The following is a 21,876-nucleotide window of genomic DNA, read 5'->3' on the forward strand; positions in this document are numbered from 1 at the left end:
CAAGTTTTTGTGTTTTTAAACCTCTGGACTACTTTTAATCCTCCTTGAGAATTGCTTTGTTCTGAGGGCATTGGAATACTGCTTTAGTCAAAGGCTCTAAGTGATCCATTACAACAATGGTGGATAGAGACTCTGACCAAAGTAAGTGATCACAGAGAGGGTAGAGGACAATGTCACACTACATAATTCTGGGCACAGTTATTTCTACCATGGAGTACTGCTCTTATCCACGTTGCATACCTTGCAAATTGATACTTCTAAGAGTGAAATAAGAGATAAAAGGTACAAATAGGACAAGATCTAGAAAGGCATTAACATAGAAGTTAGAAGAGGGAGCTAAAACCTAGTATTTAAGAAACCATCTCCAAAAGGAAAATAAATTAAAGAAGGAATAAATAAGCTTGTAGACCACTAATCAAAAAATGAAATTTCAGAATAGACAGGAAGGGAAGAGAAGTAATGGAAAGAACAAAATAAAATCTTTCTAGAAAAAGGCACAGGAAAAGAAAACTAATAATTAGAAAAAGTAGAAGGGGGGAAGGGTTAGCTACCTAACTGAAAGGGAAAAAAGATATAGCTTATTAAATTAAAAAAAAAAAGAAGGAAAAGTAAACCCTTTCCCCAAACTAAGGAGAGCATTGACTATCTTGAGTGGGGACACGTCAATTAGGGAAGAAAGCCTTTGAGAATGGAGGCATGCTACAGTAGCTTGAGCAGGACTATTTGTAGGGACAATATATTGACTTAAAAGAGGAAAGGGATATTTAAAAAAACTTTTAGAAAATACTGAAGACACCAGAAAAAAATCTTCAAAGCAAAAGAAAACTTGGAGGAAAACTACAAGCCTAGTGAACCCTTATAACTTTAAATGTGAATGAACTAAACAATATAATAAAACAAAAGTTACAAAGCAGTTTAGAAAACAAAACCCCAGGGGCAACTAGGTGGTGAAATGGATAAAGCACTGGCCTCAGACACTTGACACTAGTTGTATTACCCTGGGCAAGTCATTTAAACCTCATTGCCCTGCTAAAAAAAGAAAGAAAACAAAAAACCCACAATCTTTTGCTAATAAGAAGTATATCTAAAAAGCAGACATACCTAAAATCAAAATGAGAGAATATATTTACTATGTACTAAGTAAATCCAAAAAAGCAGGAATGCAATTATACTTTCAGACAAAGCAAAAGTAAAAATTCACTTTGTCAATAGAGATAAATGAGGAAATTGCATTTAAACTTAAAGGGACCATAAGCAATAAGTTAATATCAGTATTAAACCTATGCTCCAAATTGCATAGCATCTAAATTAATTATGTAACAATTGACTAAATTTTTTTCCCCCCTTCGTGGGCATTGAGGGTTAAGTGACTTGCCCAGGGTCACACAGCTAGTAAGTGTCAAGTGTCTGAGGCCGGATTTAAACTCAGGTCCTCCTGAATCCAGGGCTGGTGCTTTATCCACGGTGCCACCTAGCTGCCCCAACTTTAATCATTTTTTAAGGTGTACTTGTTCCTATTGGCTCCCTTTTCTTCACCCTGATTCCCTCTTCTCCGGCCCAGTAAACATTTATTATTGTTGTTTAGTCATTATCAGTCATGTCTGACTCTTTGTGACCCCATTTGGGGTTTTCTTGGCATAGATACTGGAGCGGTTTGCTATTTCCTTCTCCAGCTCATTTTAGAAATTTCAACTCAGGAAGATGAATCTTCCTGATTCCAAGCCTGGCGCTCTATCCACTATGCCAGCTAGCATCTACTATGTGTGAAGGCGCTGTGCTAAGTGCTGGGGATATTGTTAATAAAAAGTAAGACAATCCCTGCCCTCAAAGAATCACAATCTAATGGGGGGGGGTAGACAACACACAAGAGGATGCAGGACAGGGGTAGACTTTCTTTTTCTGTGGAGTTAAATCAGGCAGAGCAGCAGAGTAGAGTAAGCAAAAGTCCAGTTTCTGCCCTCCATAAAGGTAGGTATTGGGAGTTTTTTCTTTCACCCTGCAACCCAATCAGAGGGGAGAGGAGGCTCAAGGAGACCGTGTGAGTCAAGGCTTGAGTTAGCAGCATGGTGGTTATGATATTAGAGATGAAGAGCTTAACCTCCGGAGGGTAGGACTAACTAAACCCATGGGAGATGAAGGAAGTAAGGCCTTGATGGAGCAGCTTGGTGGTGCAATGGATAGAGTTCTGGGCCTGGAAAACCACTTCCAATTTTTCTGCCAAGAAAACCCCAAATGGGGCCACTAAAAAGTCAGACACAACTGAAAACAACAACTAGGTCTTGAGAACTAAGATAGTGAACAGAATGGGGGCTAAAATTGATATTCAAATCGCAGACAAGTGCTTTTTCCATCATACCATGGCTCTTTGGGTGTTTTTTTTTCCCAAATACTCTCCTTTTATACTTAAAACCATGTTCTTTTATAGTCTTTAAGAAGTTTGAAATTTCTGTTTGTATTGCTTATTTCTTAAGTTTATTCTATTCTGTTTTAAAATGTTTTCTATAACATTTTCAAACACACTGAATTAAGGTATTTCTTTTTGCAGACCAGTTTTGCAAGAAGAGAGAAAAATAGTGATAAAAAATGGTCGACATCCTGTTATTGATGTTTTATTGGGAGAGCAGGATCAGTATGTTCCCAATAGTACATATTTGTTGGTAAGTATTGTATTATGGTGAAAACCAAGTAGATAAGGTTAACTTTTGACCCTGATTATATTTATGTCAAATGCATAATTAAGAATTTACCTGAATTTTCATTTTACAAGGATCAACACTAAAATGCAGTTTTTCTCTTTGACTGTGCCTGTCAGTGCCATTACTGGTAAAGAATCATATGCTGACTAAAATATTTGGCAAATAAAGGATTTGCCCTAGTTATCCATTCTTGTTAACTCAGTTTTTAAAATCTCATATTCATATACATGCCCAAATGAACAGATGGCATTAGAGTCATACTACAGAGATTTGCAGTGATATTTCATTAACTCTTAGTGCCTCATTCTCTATCCCGGATCCTTCACCTCCCCCAACACACATCACTTCTCCAATTTTTTTCTAATGTGGAGTTTTGATCTCAACACAGTAAGGACCATGAACTCTAATCACTTTTGTAACTTAGAATAAATCTCATAGTTTTAAAATCACATAGTTTTTTGATGTTACATTTTAATATCGTACAAAGGTTTGTTGAACTTTCAGGAAACCTAATTTCAGTAGTGTTAGTTCTTATTAGTAAAATGCATAAATGGCCTCACTTATCAGATTAAGCTAATAAACATTAATGCATTTAAAAAATACTATGTAAATAGATGTTTCTGTTCATTTCCCACCATACCAATAGATTATTTTAGTTGGAAAAATAGTATAATTGGACCATTTGAAGTTTCTCTAATTTGGTTTATATTTTGTTTACAAATTACTTTAATCATTTTGAAGCACAATTTGAATAATTAACTTAGCTGTTTTTATTGGCTTTGAAAAAAGATTATGCTGTTTAATAAAGTGTCCTTTGGGAAACTGAAATATTTCTACCAAATTACAAGTTTTCAGAAATACTGAACCACCATATTGAAACTTGCAAAATAAGTATACTGTTTTATCCTAGCAAAAGAATACATTTCTCCATGCTCTGAAATATCAGTGGCTTTTATAGACCCTTTTTCTAACATTAGTGTAGGAGTTGATGTAGAATCGTTGCTATGGTAAAATGCATTCTTTGTAAGACATGAATTTATACAAGGATGGAGTTAAGAAAAAAATTAAGAAAAACTTGTTTCAAAATATTTTATGGTTGGTAATTACAAACCATACTTTGGGGGGAAATCCTTTTAGCAGAGATCAAAGCTAATTTTGATAATGATGTAATTTTTAAAAATCAGCTTTTTTGGAGCATACACAATTAGAGTAGTTTTTGGAATTCTGTTTTTCACATATTCTCCCCCCCCCCCCCTCCCAGTCCCCAAGGTATGGTAAGCACTTTCTCACATTCTGGGACCAAAAAAACCCTCTAAACCTCCTTTCCTTTATCTCCTTGATTGTCTGCATTATCCATAATCCCTGTATACCTGCATATTAGTCATAACTGCAAGAACTGGCTAACTCATCTCCCAAAAGGACTCTAAAAAGAACCAACATACTGCAGAGAATACTTGTGGTTTGGGTATTTCCCGTACTCATTTCCAGTTCTAAGACTAAATGTAGATTTTTATGGTCTATGTACTGTCTGTGGCATTCAGGGCCTTGGATCAACTAACCCCACTTGTTCTAGCCAACCTTATCTCTTAATGCCCCCCAACAAGAATCATCATTTTAATCAAACCAGTCTCCTTATTCTCCTTCCATAGTCATTCTTTTTTCTGTGCTTTCATTTATGTTATTTCTCCAGACAGGAATAGCTAATGCCCTCTTTTCTGCTTATCAAAATTCTGCTTTTCTTTCAAGGCCAAGTTAAGTTACAAACTAATCTAACACATTCTGGTCTCTCTTATCTCTGAGCTTGCCTATGGGAAAAGCTGCACTCCTGTAGTCTTTGCTTATATTCTGTCACGTGATTTCCTTTAGTTATTCATGTATATGAGACTTGTCTCCCACAAAATATTATGAGCTACCTAAAGATAGGGGGAAAGTGCCTTGCATTTCTTTTATTTCTAGCAGCATGTAGTCTGGTGCTGAACAGTAGTCATTCCTTGATAAGTATTTGTTGAATTATTATTGATTGGGGTTGTATCTTTAAGGCACAGTGAGTGCCACAGGGAGCAAAAAGACATGTTTGTCCCGAGACATGCATCCAATAAGATTTTTCACATCCTTTGGGGGTAGGTCAGAGAATTGAACTTTTGGTCCCCATTGAATTTTCTAATATTGCTTTTCTTTCTGGCGGGATATTATAATGATCATACTTCTTGATCTTTTAGACTACTAAAAAAACCAAACCATAGAGGCCTGGTCATTTTATTGATTTAGGGCTGAGTAGTAGCAGGGGAAAAACAAACTATTTAAATGAGCCTTGTAACTGTGTAAACTATAATAGTTTTAGTGTAAAATTTTATAAATGAAATCTGGATTTTCATACCCACTCAGACAGAGCCCAAGGTGGTTCATAGTCCTAAGAATAGGTCATAGAGATGATTAAGGAGAAGACAGATGGGAAGCAGAGGGAGGAGCCTGTATATTTATCTTGAGTGAGGAGGGAAAATTGAATCTAGCCATTTTGAATCTGCTTTTGTCAGAAATCTAGAGTCATTTGTTCAAGACTTTTGGCAAGGTTTCCAGATATAATCACAGAAGCGAGGCAGTTGTTTATGGAGGGCAGGAAAACCAAAGTTGATAATAATAATACTGGCTTGTATGTATGTGTGTGTGCGTGCACATGTGTGTATGGTTCTTTCTCACAACACTGTTGTGAGGATAGGTGATATAGCTGCTATCATCATCCTCTTTTTACAGAAGAAACCGAGGCAGAGAGGTTAAATGTCTTTTCCAGGGCCATCCTGCTAAAAAGTGTCTGAAGTGAAATTTGACCCCAGGTAGACACTGAGTCTGCCATTGTAGCCACAGTATCATACTTCCTCTCTATATGCAACTAAGCTGTATTCAGAAGCCTCTTATAGGCTGCATTAAAAAGCATGGAGAGGGGGCAGCTAGGTGGCGCAGTGGATAGAGCACTGGCCCTGGAGTCAGGAGGACCTGAGTTCAAATCCAGCCTCAGACACTTAACACTTACTAGCTGTGTGACCCTGGGCAAGTCACTTAACCCCAATTGCCTCACTAAAAACAAACAAAACAAACAAAAATAAAATAGAATTAACCCTATAATCTCATTCACCAGAACAAAAAGCATGGAGAGGCAGAGACCCTGAGCTGGATTTTAAAGGTGGTTCATTATGTGACACTTTTAGAACTGTGTGTGTTGGAATAAGGGAGAGGAAGAAAGCCAGGTGACAGTCCTTTAATGGCAAAGTAGTATGTTCTTGTATTCTTGGGGTGGTTTTCCCTATTCGTCTTTGTTGTATTACTCTGTGTTGTATGTGTCTCTATGGAAGTTTTATGTACTGAGCTGTGATATCAGTTGAGGGCTTCCTCAGGCCCTGAGGACAACAATTAACAAAGGGCTTGATCATGTCACAAGGTCAGGCTGCATCCTTGATAACACCTTCAGATCATTCCCTAGTCTCTCTCTGGCATGCCACTGCCAGACTCATAGTTCGAAGGGGTCTTAGAGACACTCTAGTCTCCTCTACAATATTCCTAGCAAGGGATGATCCAAGCTGTGACATCAGTAAGCATTTACTAGGTGCTTACTATGTGCTGGGCACATAACAGCCCCTGCCCTCGAAGTTTACATCTTAATGGAGGAGACAATGTGTAATAATGAAATCCGTACAAGATAAATCCAGAGTAGATGGAAGGGACTCTAAAGAAGGAGGAGAACTTGCTAGCTTCTGAGGCAACTCATTCCACTCTTGAGTTTCTCTAGCTGCTAGGAAATTTTTCCTTATATCATGTCTCAGTCTGATTTTCTGCAACTTCTACTCATGGCTTCTATTTTTTTTTCTATTTTGGGGCAAACAGAACAAATGTGACAACCTTCCAAATAGTTGAAAACAGTTCTAGGCTAGACATTTCCAATTCTTTGAACCATTACTCATATGGCATAATCCTGAAGCCTGTTCAGATCATCCTCAAAATTAAGTGTTCTTCCTAAAATGTGATGAGCAAAACTGAGCACAGTACTCTAGATGTAGTCTGACCAGAATACTAACAGAATACAGTGAGACTTGCCTCTTTCTGAACACTAAAATTGCATTAGATATTTTTGACGGCCATATTGGACTCCATCAACATTTAGCTTTGATTCCTTTAACCCCCTAGATCTTTTATTTTTAATTTTTATTTTTTTGGCAGGGCAGTGAGGGTTAAGTGACTTGCCCAGGGTCACATAGCTAGTAAGTGCCAAATGTCTGAGGCCGGATTTGAACTCAGGTCCTCCTAAATCCAGGGTCAGTGCTTTATCTACTGCACCACCTAGCTGCCCCCTAACCCCCTAGATCTTAATCAGAAAAAACTGTGATCTAGCTGCATTTCTCCATCTTTCACTTATGAAATTATTTTTTTTAACCTAAGTATTGTAAGTCCAAGATCAAGGAAACTTAACATAGTCATATTTTACCTAGTTTCTGTCATCAATTTCTCCTTTTTTCCAGCCTTCTTCTTACTTCTGTTTTCAACTTTGTCTATGTGCTCAATTTTACATTTGCTACTGAGGTTACAGAAATTGATGAGTATTTCCTTCAGCCGCCATCCTATCATCCATCATAGTCCACAAATACAGTACATTCCCATTTATCCAGAATGGGCAAAGAATTGGTTATTCTTTTTTTTTAATTAATAAAGTATTTTATTTTTTTTTCCGTTACATGTAAAGATAGTTCTCAACCTTTGTTTATACAAGCTTTACAATTTCAGATTTTTCTCCCTCCCTCCCCCCTCCCCTAGACAGCAGGTAATCTGATATAGGTTATATATATATACACACACATAATAACATTAATCCTATTTCTGCATTAGTCATGTTATAAGAGAAAAAAATCAGCAATGATGGAAAACCTCAAAATAGAAAAAAACAACAGCATCAAAAACAAAAGAAATAGTATGGTTCATTTAGCATCTGTACTCAGCAGTTCGTTTTTTTTTTTTTTCCCTGGATTTGGAGATCCTCTTCCATCACGAGTTCCCTGAACTCTTCTGTACCATTGCATTGGTGAGAAGAATATAGTCCATCACAGTAGATCAACACTCAATGTTGATGTTACTGTGTACAATGTTCTTCTAGTTCTGCTCATCTCACTCATCATCAGCCCATGCAAGACGCTCCAGGTTTCTCTGAACTCCTCCTGCTCATCGTTTCTTACAGCACAATAGTATTCCATTGTATTCATATACCACAACTTGTCCAGCCATTCCCCAATTGATGGGCACCCCCTCAACTTCCAAGAATTGGTTATTCTTACTAATTTAATATTCTGGTTAACTGACAGAGATACTCTATACATGAATTATTGGGTGGGGCAGCGGGGAGATAAGAGAAAATTCCCTTGGTTGATGCCCATCAGTTCCTCCTCTGCAACATTGGTTAGAGGTTTGCTTGGGTCTCTAAGAAGTTAAGTAACTTGCCCACATTCACACAGCTGCCGCTGTGTCAGAGGCGGGACTTGAACCGAGGTTTTCCTGACGGTTGGCCTTTTATTTGCTTTGCCTCATCACTACTCAGTATGTGGATCGTCAGTATTCAAATACCTAAAATTAATCAATTACATTTAACATTAAGCAGTAAAGTAGACATAATGTAATCTTTGATCACAAAATAAAGAAGGGTCATAATGATGTATATTAATGTATAATAACCTGGAAGCAGAGTGTGGTTGCAGTAATTTGAAGGTCCTGGGTGGGATGATAAAGAAATAGGAACCCACTTCATCTGTGATTGCTGGGTTTTTCTGATGCAGGCTGGTCCATGACTTAGTTCCTCTTTAGGGTGGTTAATAGTCTCTAGTACCAAAGAGTCCACAGTTTCTTGTTTGTCTTCTTGTAGGTGTGAATACAGAAAAAGTCATTGACACAAATTGTTTCAGGGACTTGTGATGGTGTTTTCATCTGTTGGGCTGGACTAATTCTCCAGAGCATTGGCACTAAAGTCTGATACTGAGTTTGTATTGCAAGACTGATGGAACAGTGTTCCATTTTAGACATTTTTTTTGGGGCATATTTTAAAAAGCAAACAATTTTGATAGTGAAGTCTGGTGTTAATGAATTAACCAATTGTGAGGATTGACTAGTCTAGAACTGGTTAACTAATGTAATTCTCAGGGAACTGCTTTTGTTCAAGCCTTTGAGAAGTAGAAAATACCTTCTAGGCATACCACTGCCTGGGACTTCCTGTGAAGCACCCCCAGTGTCACCCCACAGTCAACTACTCAATGCTGCCAGCTTGCTCTTTCCCTCAGTTCTGTATAGGGATGGGCAGAGATCTGAAAAGAGTTCAGTGAGAACTTCCTTGTCCTTGAGTAAGGAAGAGGCCTTGCCAGCCTGCTGCAAGTCAGTAGTTTTTCTTTGACACCATCCTACCTCCCTTTCTGAGATCCTCATTGATCTCCTCCCACCAATCTTGGTACATCACCACTATTTTCCTTCTTCCCTATCTCTTCTGTCCTCTAAGAAGATTAGCACCCCTACATTTTCCCTGGCTGTCCAAAACTTCTTTGATAGATGTTTTTATCTATACTAATCAACCAACAGAAGTCCTAAGCTTGTCTTACGAATATTAATGACACCTCTCTTTTGTGCTTCCTAATGAGCCCTAGAATCTGCTTTCTAAGAACCAAATCATCTACCTCCAAGTGTCTTAGTCTTCCTTAAGGCTCACACTATGCTAAAAATCCTCCCCAAAGGAGAAGGAATTGAGAACAGGCTTAAGTTCACTTCATCTACCAGCAGCAGAAAACTGAGTCCATTCTACTCATTTTGGATATGGGTTTTGCTAGCATGAAATTATTTTGCTTTATATTCCATTTTAACTGGAATCTTATAACTCCCTCCAGATCTTGCCTTAAAAGCTTCACCTTTGTCTCCTTTTTGGCCATCTTTATGACCATTTCATTATTAGGTGATATTTCCATTTAAAGAACTGTAACTTTCTGGTGCTAGAAGGGGCTTTAAAAATCACCTAGTCTGGCATTAAAAAAAAAAAAGTTCTACAAGTCTGTCTGGATTCCAAGATAATATATATATTCCACAGAGACAAATTTTGGTTCAGTATCAGGAAAATGTTCCCAAGTGGGGATGGGTTGCCTAACTAGATTCCTTCCAATGGAGACTTTAAAGCAGAGGCTGATCATATGCTGGCAGTGCTGGAGAATGGAATCTGGGTTATATACAGGATGGACTAGTGGCCTCTGATTCTATATGTGGGGGCAGGGCAGGGAATTGGGCTGGGCAATAATGGTATGTAGGGGTGTGTGTGTGTGTGTGTGTGTGTGTGTGTGTGTGTGTGGAGTGACATAGTGAAAAGTAAATCTGTGGTCAGGGATGTGGACAAAGCATGAAGGAAAACATCAGTGTTTCTGACGGGAAAGAATGGGAGAGGGCAGGAAGAGAGGGAAACTAGGTGCTACAGTGGTTAGAGCACCAAGCCTAGACTCAGGAAGACCTGAGTTTCAAATCTGGCCTCAGACACTTGTAGCTGTGTGACCCCGGCCAAGTTACTTAGCCCTTTTTGCCTCATTTTTCTCATCTGTCAGATGAGATGGAGAAGGAAATGGCAAAGCACTTTAGTATCTTTGCCAAGAAAACCCCAAATGGAGTCAAGATGAGTCAGACACGATTGAAATGACTGAACAGCTCTGACTAGAGTACAGCGGGACTATCGCCTTCATTCTCGTCATTCCACCTTTCCTGACAGGACTTTAATAAGCATGAGCTTCTCTGGTCGTCTTGTCACGTCTTTAACTCATATTGAGTTTTGTAGTCCGCTAAAGTCCTGGATCTTTTTTTCATCCTTATCTAGTCATCCCTCTGCCATTGTCATTGATAATTTTCGAATCCTGATTTAGAATTTTATATTTATTCCCCTTTAATTGTATTGGATTTGGCTCATCCTTCTAGTCTGTTGAAATGTTTTGAATGCAAACTTCAACATATATCAACTATACCTCCCAGCTTCCTGTCATCTGAAGATTTTGATAAACATGTCATCTATGCCATCACCAAAGCTATTAATAAAAATTGAACAGCCAAGGACAGATCCCTGGAGCACTCTACCAGACCTTCTTCTTCAAGCTGACATAGAGAATTAATGACTCCACTCTGGATCCAGTCATTTAAAACCATTTACAAATCTACTTAGCTGTTTTGCCCTTGAGCTTATATCTCTTAATCTTGTTCACAAAGATATAATGAGAAACTCTGTCAAATAATTTGTCAAACTTTGCCATATTGTATACTCTGCTTCCAGCATTCCTACTACTCAGTTTCCTTGGTCAGAGAAGGAAAAGAAGTTAGTATAGTATAAGACCTATTCCTGATAAAGTCAGACCAGTTCTGGGGCTCACCATTTCCTTCTGAGCATTTGTTCACCAACTCCCCAGTGATATTAAGTTCCAGAATTTAGCCAGATTTTGAAGTGAAGTTTGCCAGCTTTTGGTGTGCAGAATCCACCTCCTTCATTCCCTTTCTTCTCTTTTTTTTTTTTTTAACAGGGCAATGAGGGTTAGTGACTTGCCCAGGGGTCACACAGCTAGTGTGTCAAGTGTCCGAGGCAGATTTGAGCTCAGGTCCTCCTGAATCCAGGGCCGGTGCTTTATCCACTGTGCCACCTAGCCATCCCCCCATTTCCTTTCTTTAGTCCATGATCTTTCAGAGATCAGTAATAGTGGCTCATCTGCCAGTTCTTTCAGTACTCTACAATGCAGACCTTCTGGGCTTGGCCATTCTTACTCTGGTGCTCTCTTATCACTAGAAGGTCTTCATTATATTGCTTGTCTCTCACATATTCACATCACAGTCTTCCGATATTCTGTGCCTGACACCCATTGTATCTTTCTTCACGTTGGTTTCTCCACAGTCCCCTATTTGATGCCATCATTTCCCCCAATTTTCTTTATCTTAGGGCTATTTCATAGTCTTTGATGGACTACAAAAGTTTATATCAAGCCATAATTTATGGATTCCATCAATATATTTCAAACCAAAATGTGTTCTATGGCCAAGTTAATTTGGAAAACCTCAATGCAGACTAGTTACCTGTTTTTTATGACTACAGAAATGAGACCCCTAGTGATTAAGTTGATCACTCATGGTGACAAAACTAATGACACAAGGAAATGTCTCAAACTTTCCCTCACAGAAGGCAAGGGTATCCTATAAGCTACTCTCAAGTTTAACTTTCATACCATTATTTTCCCATTAAACCAAATGAATGCCTGATTGGTAGACTTCTAGGTAGATCTGCAGGACTTTTTTTTTTAAAGGTGGCTTAATTTTGAAAAAATCGCAACCCTTATCCTGCTACACCTATTTGTTGTAGTCTGACCTTGGTTTGAGGAGACAAGAAAAGGACATTTGTCAAGTCAACAGTTCAGCAACATTTACTATATGCCAGGTACTATGTTAAGCATGGAGGATAGGAAGGTAGATAGGAAACAGTTCCTGCTTTCAAGGACCTCACAGTCTAATGGAGGTGACAACATACGAGGAATTATGTACAAACAGGATATTTACAGGATAAACTAGAGTCCTTCTTAGGAGAAGGGAACTCTCTCCTCTCGCCAGGTTAGGGAAGGAAGAAGTGGAGGAGACTGAACAGAGAAGGCAGCCACTCTGAGGCTGCCTCTAAATAATCCTGAATCTATAAGCTGGAGAACCCAAGTAACTGGACCTCCTCAATTTACTGGCATGGGGCCGTCCACAGTATTGAGAGCTGGAGTAGTGTCAACAATGGGATCCTAGAGATGGCTGACTTAAGATGAGTCAGTACCTTTCCTCACGTTAGAAAAGGCAACTCAGTCTATTAGTTATGGGTAAGAAGCTGGTTGAGGAGGGAAGAGGTGGAGAGTGACATAGAAGTGATATACAGTTATTCCTTCCACATCCTAACTTTCCCCATTGCAGTTATGATCTATTGTCAGTTGGCATAAGAAATTAAATGGGAATTTGGGGGGAGTTTTGTGGAAGCCACAGACATGGAAAAAGTTTAGAAGCTCAAATGCATAAAGTATATGTATAGCATTGTATATTATCAACCCAAATTTTTCAATAAGGTACTATAAACACCCCATAAAAGAAAAAGAAAAACTTCAGACTTCTTCTCTGGTATGAAGGGAGGGCCAAAAATTTCTATGTGGATTTTCTAGATTGCGGGGGGGGCCATGCCCCTAAACCTCCATGAACTACTATACTGTAGTTCTCTCCCTCTCTCCCTCCTCTCCTTTCTCTCCCTCTCCCTTTTCTTCTCCCTGTCCCATCTCTAAGTGACCTCAGAAATTTGGCTTCGAGACCATTTGCAGTCATATACATAAACTATTTGGAGAGTTGCTATGGTGTAGTGAATAGAGAACAGGCCTTGGAGCCAGGAACCACCACTGGATTCAGATCCTGCCTCAGGCACATACAAGTTGTGTGAACCTATATTCCTTCTTTCCTTACTGTGCTGCCATGCAACTATCTCAGTCTGTTTAAGTCACAGACAAGTTGCTGATCCATCTCAGGGGAGGGAGTTTTCTAAAAACAATGAAATCACAGGTCTGGTCCAACCTTCCCATCTATCAAAATAAAATGTAAACTTCTGGCTGTCTCTGCCTCTCTGTGATGTACTGATGGTTTTATATACACCAAAGTAAAACTGAACCAAACATATAAAATACCTGCCACATGTTAGGCAATGGGAATACCTCATTATTTCACTCAGTTCCTAAGCTTACAGATTTGAGCGGTGCAGTCCGCAAGCCTTCTATTATACCTTCTGCACCTAATGTGCCAGACGCCTTCCTCCAGTACTCTTAGCAGAGAGAGGAGTGCCAGCAAACACTTTGGATGCCCGTCTGTCACTTCCCTTATTTTTGCATGTTAAGGGTATTCAGAAGATTCCCAATTACACATCTCCTGGATTATATCTTTTATGTTACTTCTAGTCATTGTTGGAAATGTCCTCCTGCCAATCACACATCTCTGTTCCAGGCTCCAGGGGATGATATTGGTTCAGTGCAGCTGTAGTCCCCCTTTCCTATCACCACTTTCTTAGGTACCCAGTATAACCCAGCAAAAGAAGAAAATCTTTGCAAGTAATCAAGCAAGCTCCATAAGGAGCACCTACTATGTGCTAGGCATTGTTCAAGATGCTGGGAATACAAATATAAAATGGACACAATTGTCTTTCCATTCTGATTATGATTAGACAGACTGCTTCCACTGGCTTGGAAAGGAAGGTATTTTGTCACATAATTGCTATGTTTGTGGCAACACAAACTGTGGAATGAAGTGGGGAAATATACCTACTCCTCCAAAATGAAATCTGATGCTTTTCAAAATCATTCTACCATCCTGCTTATTCCATCTTTTCTACTCAACTTAGAATCCCTATCAATCCCCCAGGCCATAATTACATCTTTCAAGGCCTAGTTTAAATGACATCTCTTTTGTGAACCCTTCCCTGATAACTTCATTTAACACCTAGATGCTACGAATCCTTAAAACTATGATTTCTGTACTTATCTATACTTATACTTTATCTCAACTAAATTATCAGCTCCTTGAAGAACAGTCTTGCACTTTGTCTATGGTCATCTCTCTCTCCCTCTCCCCCCCCCCCCCCATCAAAGCTCTCCTTTTTCCTCTCCATCTCTGTCATCTAGCATTATGTCTTACATAATGCTTAGTGGCTCAGTAAGTATTTGTCAAAAACAAATTAAAGGTTAAATTAAAAGAAAAATTATTTGCATAATGAAATTTTTCCCCCTGAGTATACTATAAGGAAATTAGCAAGAAGAAAGTATTTGTCTTTTTTTCCCCTCTAGTAGAAAACGAGAACCATTCATTCATTCATTTGTTCAACAAATATTTCAAGGAGAAAACAGATCTGTGCATTCAACAAATATTTACTGAGGCTCTACTTCCTACATAGCTAGTCTTTGGGGATTGACCTGAGTGACAATCCTCACGCCCCACTTCAGAGATATTTGAGCCTTATCCTCCTAACTTCTGCTATACAACCTGTGCAGCCCCCTCAGCTCAGTCATGCCCTTCTGTTTTCAGGCTGACAGCATGTCTGGAGGAGGCTGTTGCTATTCATTCTGTTGAAGAACATTGTCACTGACTGACATTATCAGTGCACAAAAGGCTTTGAAACCTCAGTACTTTTCAACAGTTTTGCAGCTGTTACAAAAATAGTTCTACCACGATGGTTTTAAAATATATGTGTATGTCAATAAGTGTACTTATCAAATTAAAATAATTTTTATAGTCAACTTATGCGCTTTTTTAATCAGCAAATTTAGGATCACTTTAGTGGAGCATTTTCTCTTTTTCATATTTTACATTGTAAAATTCTGATTTGCGTGCTTCTATGATTTTATTATCAAGTTCTCTTCTCCCTCCTTAAAAAAATTGATGATTGAAACTTTTCAAGGTTTAACTTGGGCTTTGACCTGATCATTTTATAACTTGAAAATATTTATTGAAACTTTTCAAGGTTTAACTTGAGCTTTGACCTTGATCCATTTATAACAATTCCCATTAATTTATTTTCCTTATCAAGTCACCGTATAGTCCTCAAAGTGTTATAGTACTATGGTTTTGCTTATCATGAGTGGGTTTCGTATGGTGTTTTTGGAGTTTACTTTAGCCAGTAAACTTGTGGTCTGTCTCCACACTCTGTCCTACCCCTAGAAAATGCTGTCAGAAGTGAAAGCAGTTTGGACAACAAAATAGAGCATAGATGTTTTCCTCAAATAAAGCCATGACCCACAATTTCTCTGGCCTAACTTACTTTCTGTAGGATGAGATGAGATAATTATTCATTTGTTCACCAAGCAGTTATTAAGTGATAGCTGTGTCAGGTACCATGTTAGGTACTGGAGATACAAAAACCCTCGAGGAGGTTACATGCATATAGACAAATAAGTGCAAAAAAATATAAGAAGTCAATAAAAACTATTTTCAGGGATTAAAAGAATTTGTGCTCGATTCTCAAGGTTTAGGGAAAGCACTTGAACTTACCAGAGCAAAGGAATGAGTTGGAAAGACATGTGCATTAGGAACATCAATCTGGGCAGTTGTGTAGAGAATAGATTGGAGAGTGGAGAGATCCAAAGCAAAGTGAATAATTAGGAGGCTCTTGGAACAGTTTATCTGAGAAGGGATGACGGCCTGGAACAAGGGTCATGGCTTTGTGAGTGGGAGAAAAAATGACATGTTGTGGAAGGACAATCAGTTAGACATGGCAATTGAACATATAGGGTAAAAGGGTACGAAGATTGAAGATGATTCCCAGAACTAAGAACCTTGGTGACCGCAATTACAGAAAGTCACTATTTTCTGCTACCACAAAAAACTCCTTCAGGAACAGGACCATGTTTCTATATGGAAATTTGATTTATCCTCCAATTCCTAGTAGTAGTACTCTGCACTTAATAATGTTTTTATTGAATTTGATTAAATATTTCATTGAATATACTTATTTTAGGACAATATATTATGATAATGATTAATTAGAACTTTGTTATTTTTGGTATTCAAATTTCTTAGAAAACTGAATGTTCAATGAACAAACTTTGGGTAGCTCAGGCTCTCTTAAGACCATTATAAACTCTTTTGAGTTTCTTGAAGACTTGCCATTGCTCTTCTAATATATAGGGTAATATTGGGTTTTAGAAGTCAGTATTTAGGACATGGATATAGTCAGAAACATATTTACTAATTGATGGTTTTTGAAGTCTTTCTTTTATACGAATATGTTGAATTCCAAGTGCAAGTAATACTATAGTAATGTCTGATGGAGAAAAATGTAGTCATCCTTCACCTTCTTTTTTGGTTTTCTGTCAATTGCAAACTTAACTTTTGAGATGAGATTTCTTTTTTTTTGCTACCTTCATAAATCAGTGACTTTATTACTGTAGTTACTTCACAAGATACCCATTGTAATCTGCCTTCTTTTAGGGTTTATACCTATGTTTTTTCATAGAAGACCCAACAGCAATTTGGAAGACCTTCCTGTGGCTTTTAATATCTATATAACTAAGACTTTCCATTTGTGGGGGCAGCTGAAGTGGCACAGTGGATAAAAGCACCGACCTTGGATTCAGGAGGACCTGAGTTCAAATCTGGCCTCAGATACTTGACACTTACTAGCTGTGTGACCCTGAGCAAGTCACTTAACCTTCATTGCCCACCCCAACACCCCCACACCCACCCAGAAAACCCAAACCACAAGACTATACATTTGTGATCTTTTCATTTTCAACTTCACAACGTCATTTAATTGTGGTGTTATCCAGCAGTAAGGACTTAGATCACACCATTACCAAAACTTAATGAAAATGTCAATATTGGTTTTAAAGAAGTGATTCTATTTTAAGGCTTCCTTTAATTTGGTTAGTTTTCATTTATTTATTTTTTTGGGTGGGGCAGTGAGAATTAATGACTTGCCCAGGGTCACACAGCTAGTAAGTTGTCCAAGTGTCTGAGGCTGGATTTGAACTCAGTTCCTTCTGAATCCACGGGCTGGTGCTTTATCCACTGTGCCACCTAGCTGCTCCAGTTGGTTTATTAAATTTGTTTTCCAGCCATGAAAAAGTTTTCTGATCCTTGGCATTAAGAATATATGAAGATTTTTTCTAATAATAAGCATTTTTATTTATAGTTTTGAGTTCCAATTTTTTATCCCTCCTTCCCTCCCTCCCCTTTCCCCCCTTCCCCACAAAGCAATAAACAATCAGATATGGGTTATATATGTGCAATTATGTAAAATATTTCCATATTAGTAATTTTTGTAAGAAAACTTGAATAAAATTTTAAAATGAAAGAAAGTGAAAAATAGCATGCTGAAGTCTGTATTCAATCAATAGCAGTTCTTTCTTTTGGAGGTAGATAGTATGCTTCATCATTAGTCCTTTGGGATTGTCTTGGTTCATGGTATTGCTGAGAATAGTTGTCATTCACAGTTCTTCATCAAACAATATTGCTGTCTTTGTGCATAATGTTCCCTTGGTTCTGCTCACTTCACCATACATCAGTTCATACAAGTCTTTCCAGGCCTTTCTGAAATCATGCTGCCTGTCATTTCTTATATAGGACAGATAATATTCCATCACCATCCTATACCCACAAGCTTGTTTAAGGCCATTCCCCAGTTAATGGATATTCTTTGATTTTGAAGAATGTATAAAGGATTAGATGTTGAATGAACCTTACTTTTTGCATGGTTTATGTTTCCATAGGAACTGCAAAAGAGACATATACCATCTCCCTACAGATTTCAAGGTTCCCACTATAGTTCTAGAGAGAGTGAGAAATATTATCTTCCAATTTAACAAGAGATAGAATACTCTTAGGCTAGGCATATAAATCTCGAAATGTCCCCTGAGGATTGACTGAGTACATGGGAAAGCAGCATGGTACAGCAGAAATGACACTGTGTCTAGAGTCAAAGAACCTTCGTTCCAGTCCCACTTCTGATGCTTAAATACATGACCATGTCACTTGGGCCTTGTCTTCCTCTTCTGTATACTGAGGGGTTGGACTCGGTGGCCTCTGTTCTAGATCTGTGATCTTATGTTCTTCACACAGACATTTTTATAGAGACTGAAATTGAAGGGTTTTTCTACGTGTTTTCTTTTGGAATTTAGTATCTGAAGCAACTGAAAAATATAAGGATATGCTTTTATTAGGAGGGAAAGTTTTCGGAGGAGGGATTTCGTCCAGTTCTGTGATGCCATGAGTACTGGGAAGTCCCATTGAGAAGGCTACTGGAAATTTTTTTTGCGTCTTATGGTGGCCTTAGATCTAGTAATACTTGGGCTTGAATCCTGCCTCTGGAATATACTATCTTTGTCTCCCTAGGTAATCATTAAATTTTTAGTACCCCAGGCAACACTCTATGGCAACCACAGACAAGATAGTAGGGCTTATTGGACATACAAATAATAGCATCTAGAATTTGAATACATTCGTTCTCTCTATACCCAGAACCAAGTCCTGACTGAATTGGGTGTACTCCATGGCATCTCAAATGCCATATATCCAATCAGTTACCAAACTCTTGCATTTCTGCCTTCACAGTGTCTTCTGTATACATTCTTTCTTTAATAACCCAGCTCCCACTCTGGTCCAAGTCCTCACCATCTCATACCAGGGCTTAATGCAGCCCCTAGCTAATTGTAAGTCCTTAATAAATGCTTGTTGGACTGACTTATTGAACATATATTGCTCTCTGGACTAGTCCAACCCTAGTAAAATCTGAGGAGTCTCCTTCCATCAGCAGGGGTTTCAACCAAACTCCTAGTTATTACTGTCCCCAGTGTTCTCATACGGATGAGTCCAAAGCTTCTTTCCCCTTGGTATGTATTTTATTCCAGACAAGTTTTGTTCCTGAATACAGTTCTAACTACCCTGTGCTTAAATCCATGAGCCAATATTTTAGTCTTGGAGGTCATAGGACTTAAAACTAGACTTCAGCTAGTCCAGTCTGTGAGATTAAAATTGGATATTAGATCATAAATCACCCTACTTAACCTTTCCCTTAATTTATCTCCCAGACTAGTAAATGGAAGAAGCTTCTGTTTTTCTAGATAGACCTTTTTATTGTATGGTAGTCACAATGTGATGTTGATTAGAAGGATAGGAAAGTAGAAATACAATACAAATCGTCTTAAGTCTAGGCTTAGTCTATATTCCTGATAAAACTCACCAAAACCCAAGGCCACCTTTGGGGAGAGAGGACCGTAGTCAGCGCGTGCTGCTAACCGAGAGCCGGGCCGAGTCAAACTCCAGTCAGCGTTCTGTCTGTGCAGCGCAGCCAGGAGACCAGCGGAGCAGGAAAAAGGCCCCCACTTCCGTCTCATCCTTGCCTTTTAAGCTCGCACCCCGGAAGTCGAGTGCGTAGCAGGCAGTCTGGCGTGCGTTGGCAGGCGACTGGTGTGTGTAGCTCATTCTGTTGGTCCTCCTCCCCAAAAGGGTGGGTCCTAAAAAAAACTGGCATCATCTCCATTATCTAACTGAACTGTTAAAACTTTTTACCACAGGTCTCCTCTATTTGTGGATGAAGAAAAGGAGACTCAGAACTGAATTGCTTTGCCCAAGGTCACATGACTTGATAGTGGCAGAAGTGAGACTAGAACCATTCCACCTCAGCCTCTTTTATTCCTGTAATGTTTTCTTTCTTTGCTTATGTGGGTTCCCATCCAGGTTTATATTTAAATGAACTGAATGTTTCTGTAATTTTTTCCTAGTTATTTGCTATATTTAATTCTGTGAAATTTAGCTAGGACCTGTTGCTTTGGAAGAGCTCATTCGTTATCTCTCCTCTTTTAAGCTGTTTGAGGATATTTGTTTTCTGCTTGTTTTTTTCCAAGATTGTGAGATCTTATTCTTCATCGTGTTTTGTAAAAGTGTTTCTGTGTATTTCAGTATTTTTATTGTTAGTGACCTGGACATATTTTGCAGTTGTATTATGTTATGAATAGGGTAGCCCTGTTGTCTATCAGCTTCTAATACAATGGGCCCAATCACCTGGAGAGAAGACACAATTACTTAGACTGTCATGTTTGTTTTCTGATGCATTGGTTAAAAGATCACCATTGACCACCTATCTTCCCTACAGAGCTGAGGCTTTTTCATTTGAAGGGATTTTTTATTCCAATGCTTCCCCTCAAATTTTATATTTTAGAAGGCTTGACAGAAAAATACATAGACAGCTTGATACTTAGTTGTTTCCTATTTCCTGAGCAAAAGCTCTTAATGTTATAGAGTTTTTTTTATTTAACATTAGGCAAAATTAGTCGAGGTGGTATGTATAAGACCTATTATTTTAGCACACCAAAGGATAAGTATGACGGGTAGGTACATTTCAAAAAAGATGTTAGAAACAATTCTTCTGTCCTCCTTATTTGGAACTTTTGAGTCTTTACATTTTTTACTTCAGTTCTATGTTTATTTTAAGTACATTATAAAGATTAGAAATTAGTCCCTTTTCTTTCAAAAAAAAATTGAGGTCTCATGTACCCATGGTAGATTAATTACATATGCTGCCTCTCTTTCAAATGGTCCACAATCATAGAAGTCTTTTTGTTTTTTTTTGGTGATGCAATTGGGGTTAGTGACCTGCCCAGGGTCACACAGCTAGTAAGGTCAAGTGTCGGAGACTGGATTTGAACTCAGGTTCTCCTGAATCCAGGGCCAGCGCTTTATCCACTGTACCAACCTAGCTGCCCCCACAGTCATAGAATCTTAAGAATTGGAATGGCATCCTGTTTAACAGCCCACACCCACAAAGTAGTATGAGATGGCAGCCAGAAAGCTGTTCATTTTATTCTGCATTAAGGGAGATAGAGTATTCTAGGACTTGGGAGACGATAGTCCTGCTATAATCTCCCCTTCCTCCATCTGGAACATTGTGTTCTGTTCTAGATGCCACATTTTAAAGGGACACTGATGAGCAGCAGAGAGTGTCTAGATGAAGGCAAGCAGGAATGGTGAAAAGGACCTTTGATTGATGGTGTTGAGCCTGATCAAAGGGAAACTCTTAAAATAGTCTCAGAAAGGTTCAGAGAATGCAAAGGTCCAGGTATAAGAAAACATGGTGTTCACAACAATTCAATAACCCAAGCCAGCTTTATCTAGGGGAGATACTCACTCAATGCAGGGCAGTCAGGGAGAAATTAATGAAAAGAGGCCCACAGAAGAAATGAGGGCACCTCCACCCGCAAAACCAGTAACGTCTGGTGGAATTTATAGTTATAGCTCCTTAGAAGGGAACTGAGCATTAGGAAAGGAACTGAAGAGCCAAGGCTCTGGTGCTGATGCTTTATGCTAGTGTGGTTAAGGGGAAGACTTCTGGAGAAATGGCAGCTAGTGAGTTATTCAAACTACCCATTAGTAGAAAAGGGAATTTTGAGTCATTACTACTGGTCTTACTCTGAGTGAGAAGGGGTCTTTTGAGTACCGCGAACTTCTTGCTCCTTATAAAGACGTAGTGTGGACAAGGTTGCTGTCTTCAAGTATTTGAAGGGTTAGCATGTAGGAGAAGGATTAGATTTATTTTGTTTAATCCCAAGGGAACAAAGAGTAATGGGTGACAGTTTTAAATAGACAAAATTAGGGTTGATATGGG

General features: G+C 38.6%; 1 protein-coding gene across 1 annotated transcript in view; it reads left to right on the top strand.

Moving 5' to 3' along the window:
* MSH3 (mutS homolog 3) overlaps positions 1–21,876 on the top strand; it is a 211,709-nt gene that overhangs the window by 137,102 nt on the left and 52,731 nt on the right. Inside the window, exon 19 of the mRNA XM_043977192.1 lies at positions 2,546–2,657. Coding sequence (XP_043833127.1) covers positions 2,546–2,657 — 112 coding nt within the window. The remainder of the gene's footprint in view (positions 1–2,545; positions 2,658–21,876) is intronic.

The sequence above is a fragment of the Dromiciops gliroides genome, chromosome 1 (assembly GCF_019393635.1).
Source record: "Dromiciops gliroides isolate mDroGli1 chromosome 1, mDroGli1.pri, whole genome shotgun sequence".
In the NCBI taxonomy this organism is placed as follows: Eukaryota; Metazoa; Chordata; class Mammalia; order Microbiotheria; family Microbiotheriidae; genus Dromiciops; species Dromiciops gliroides.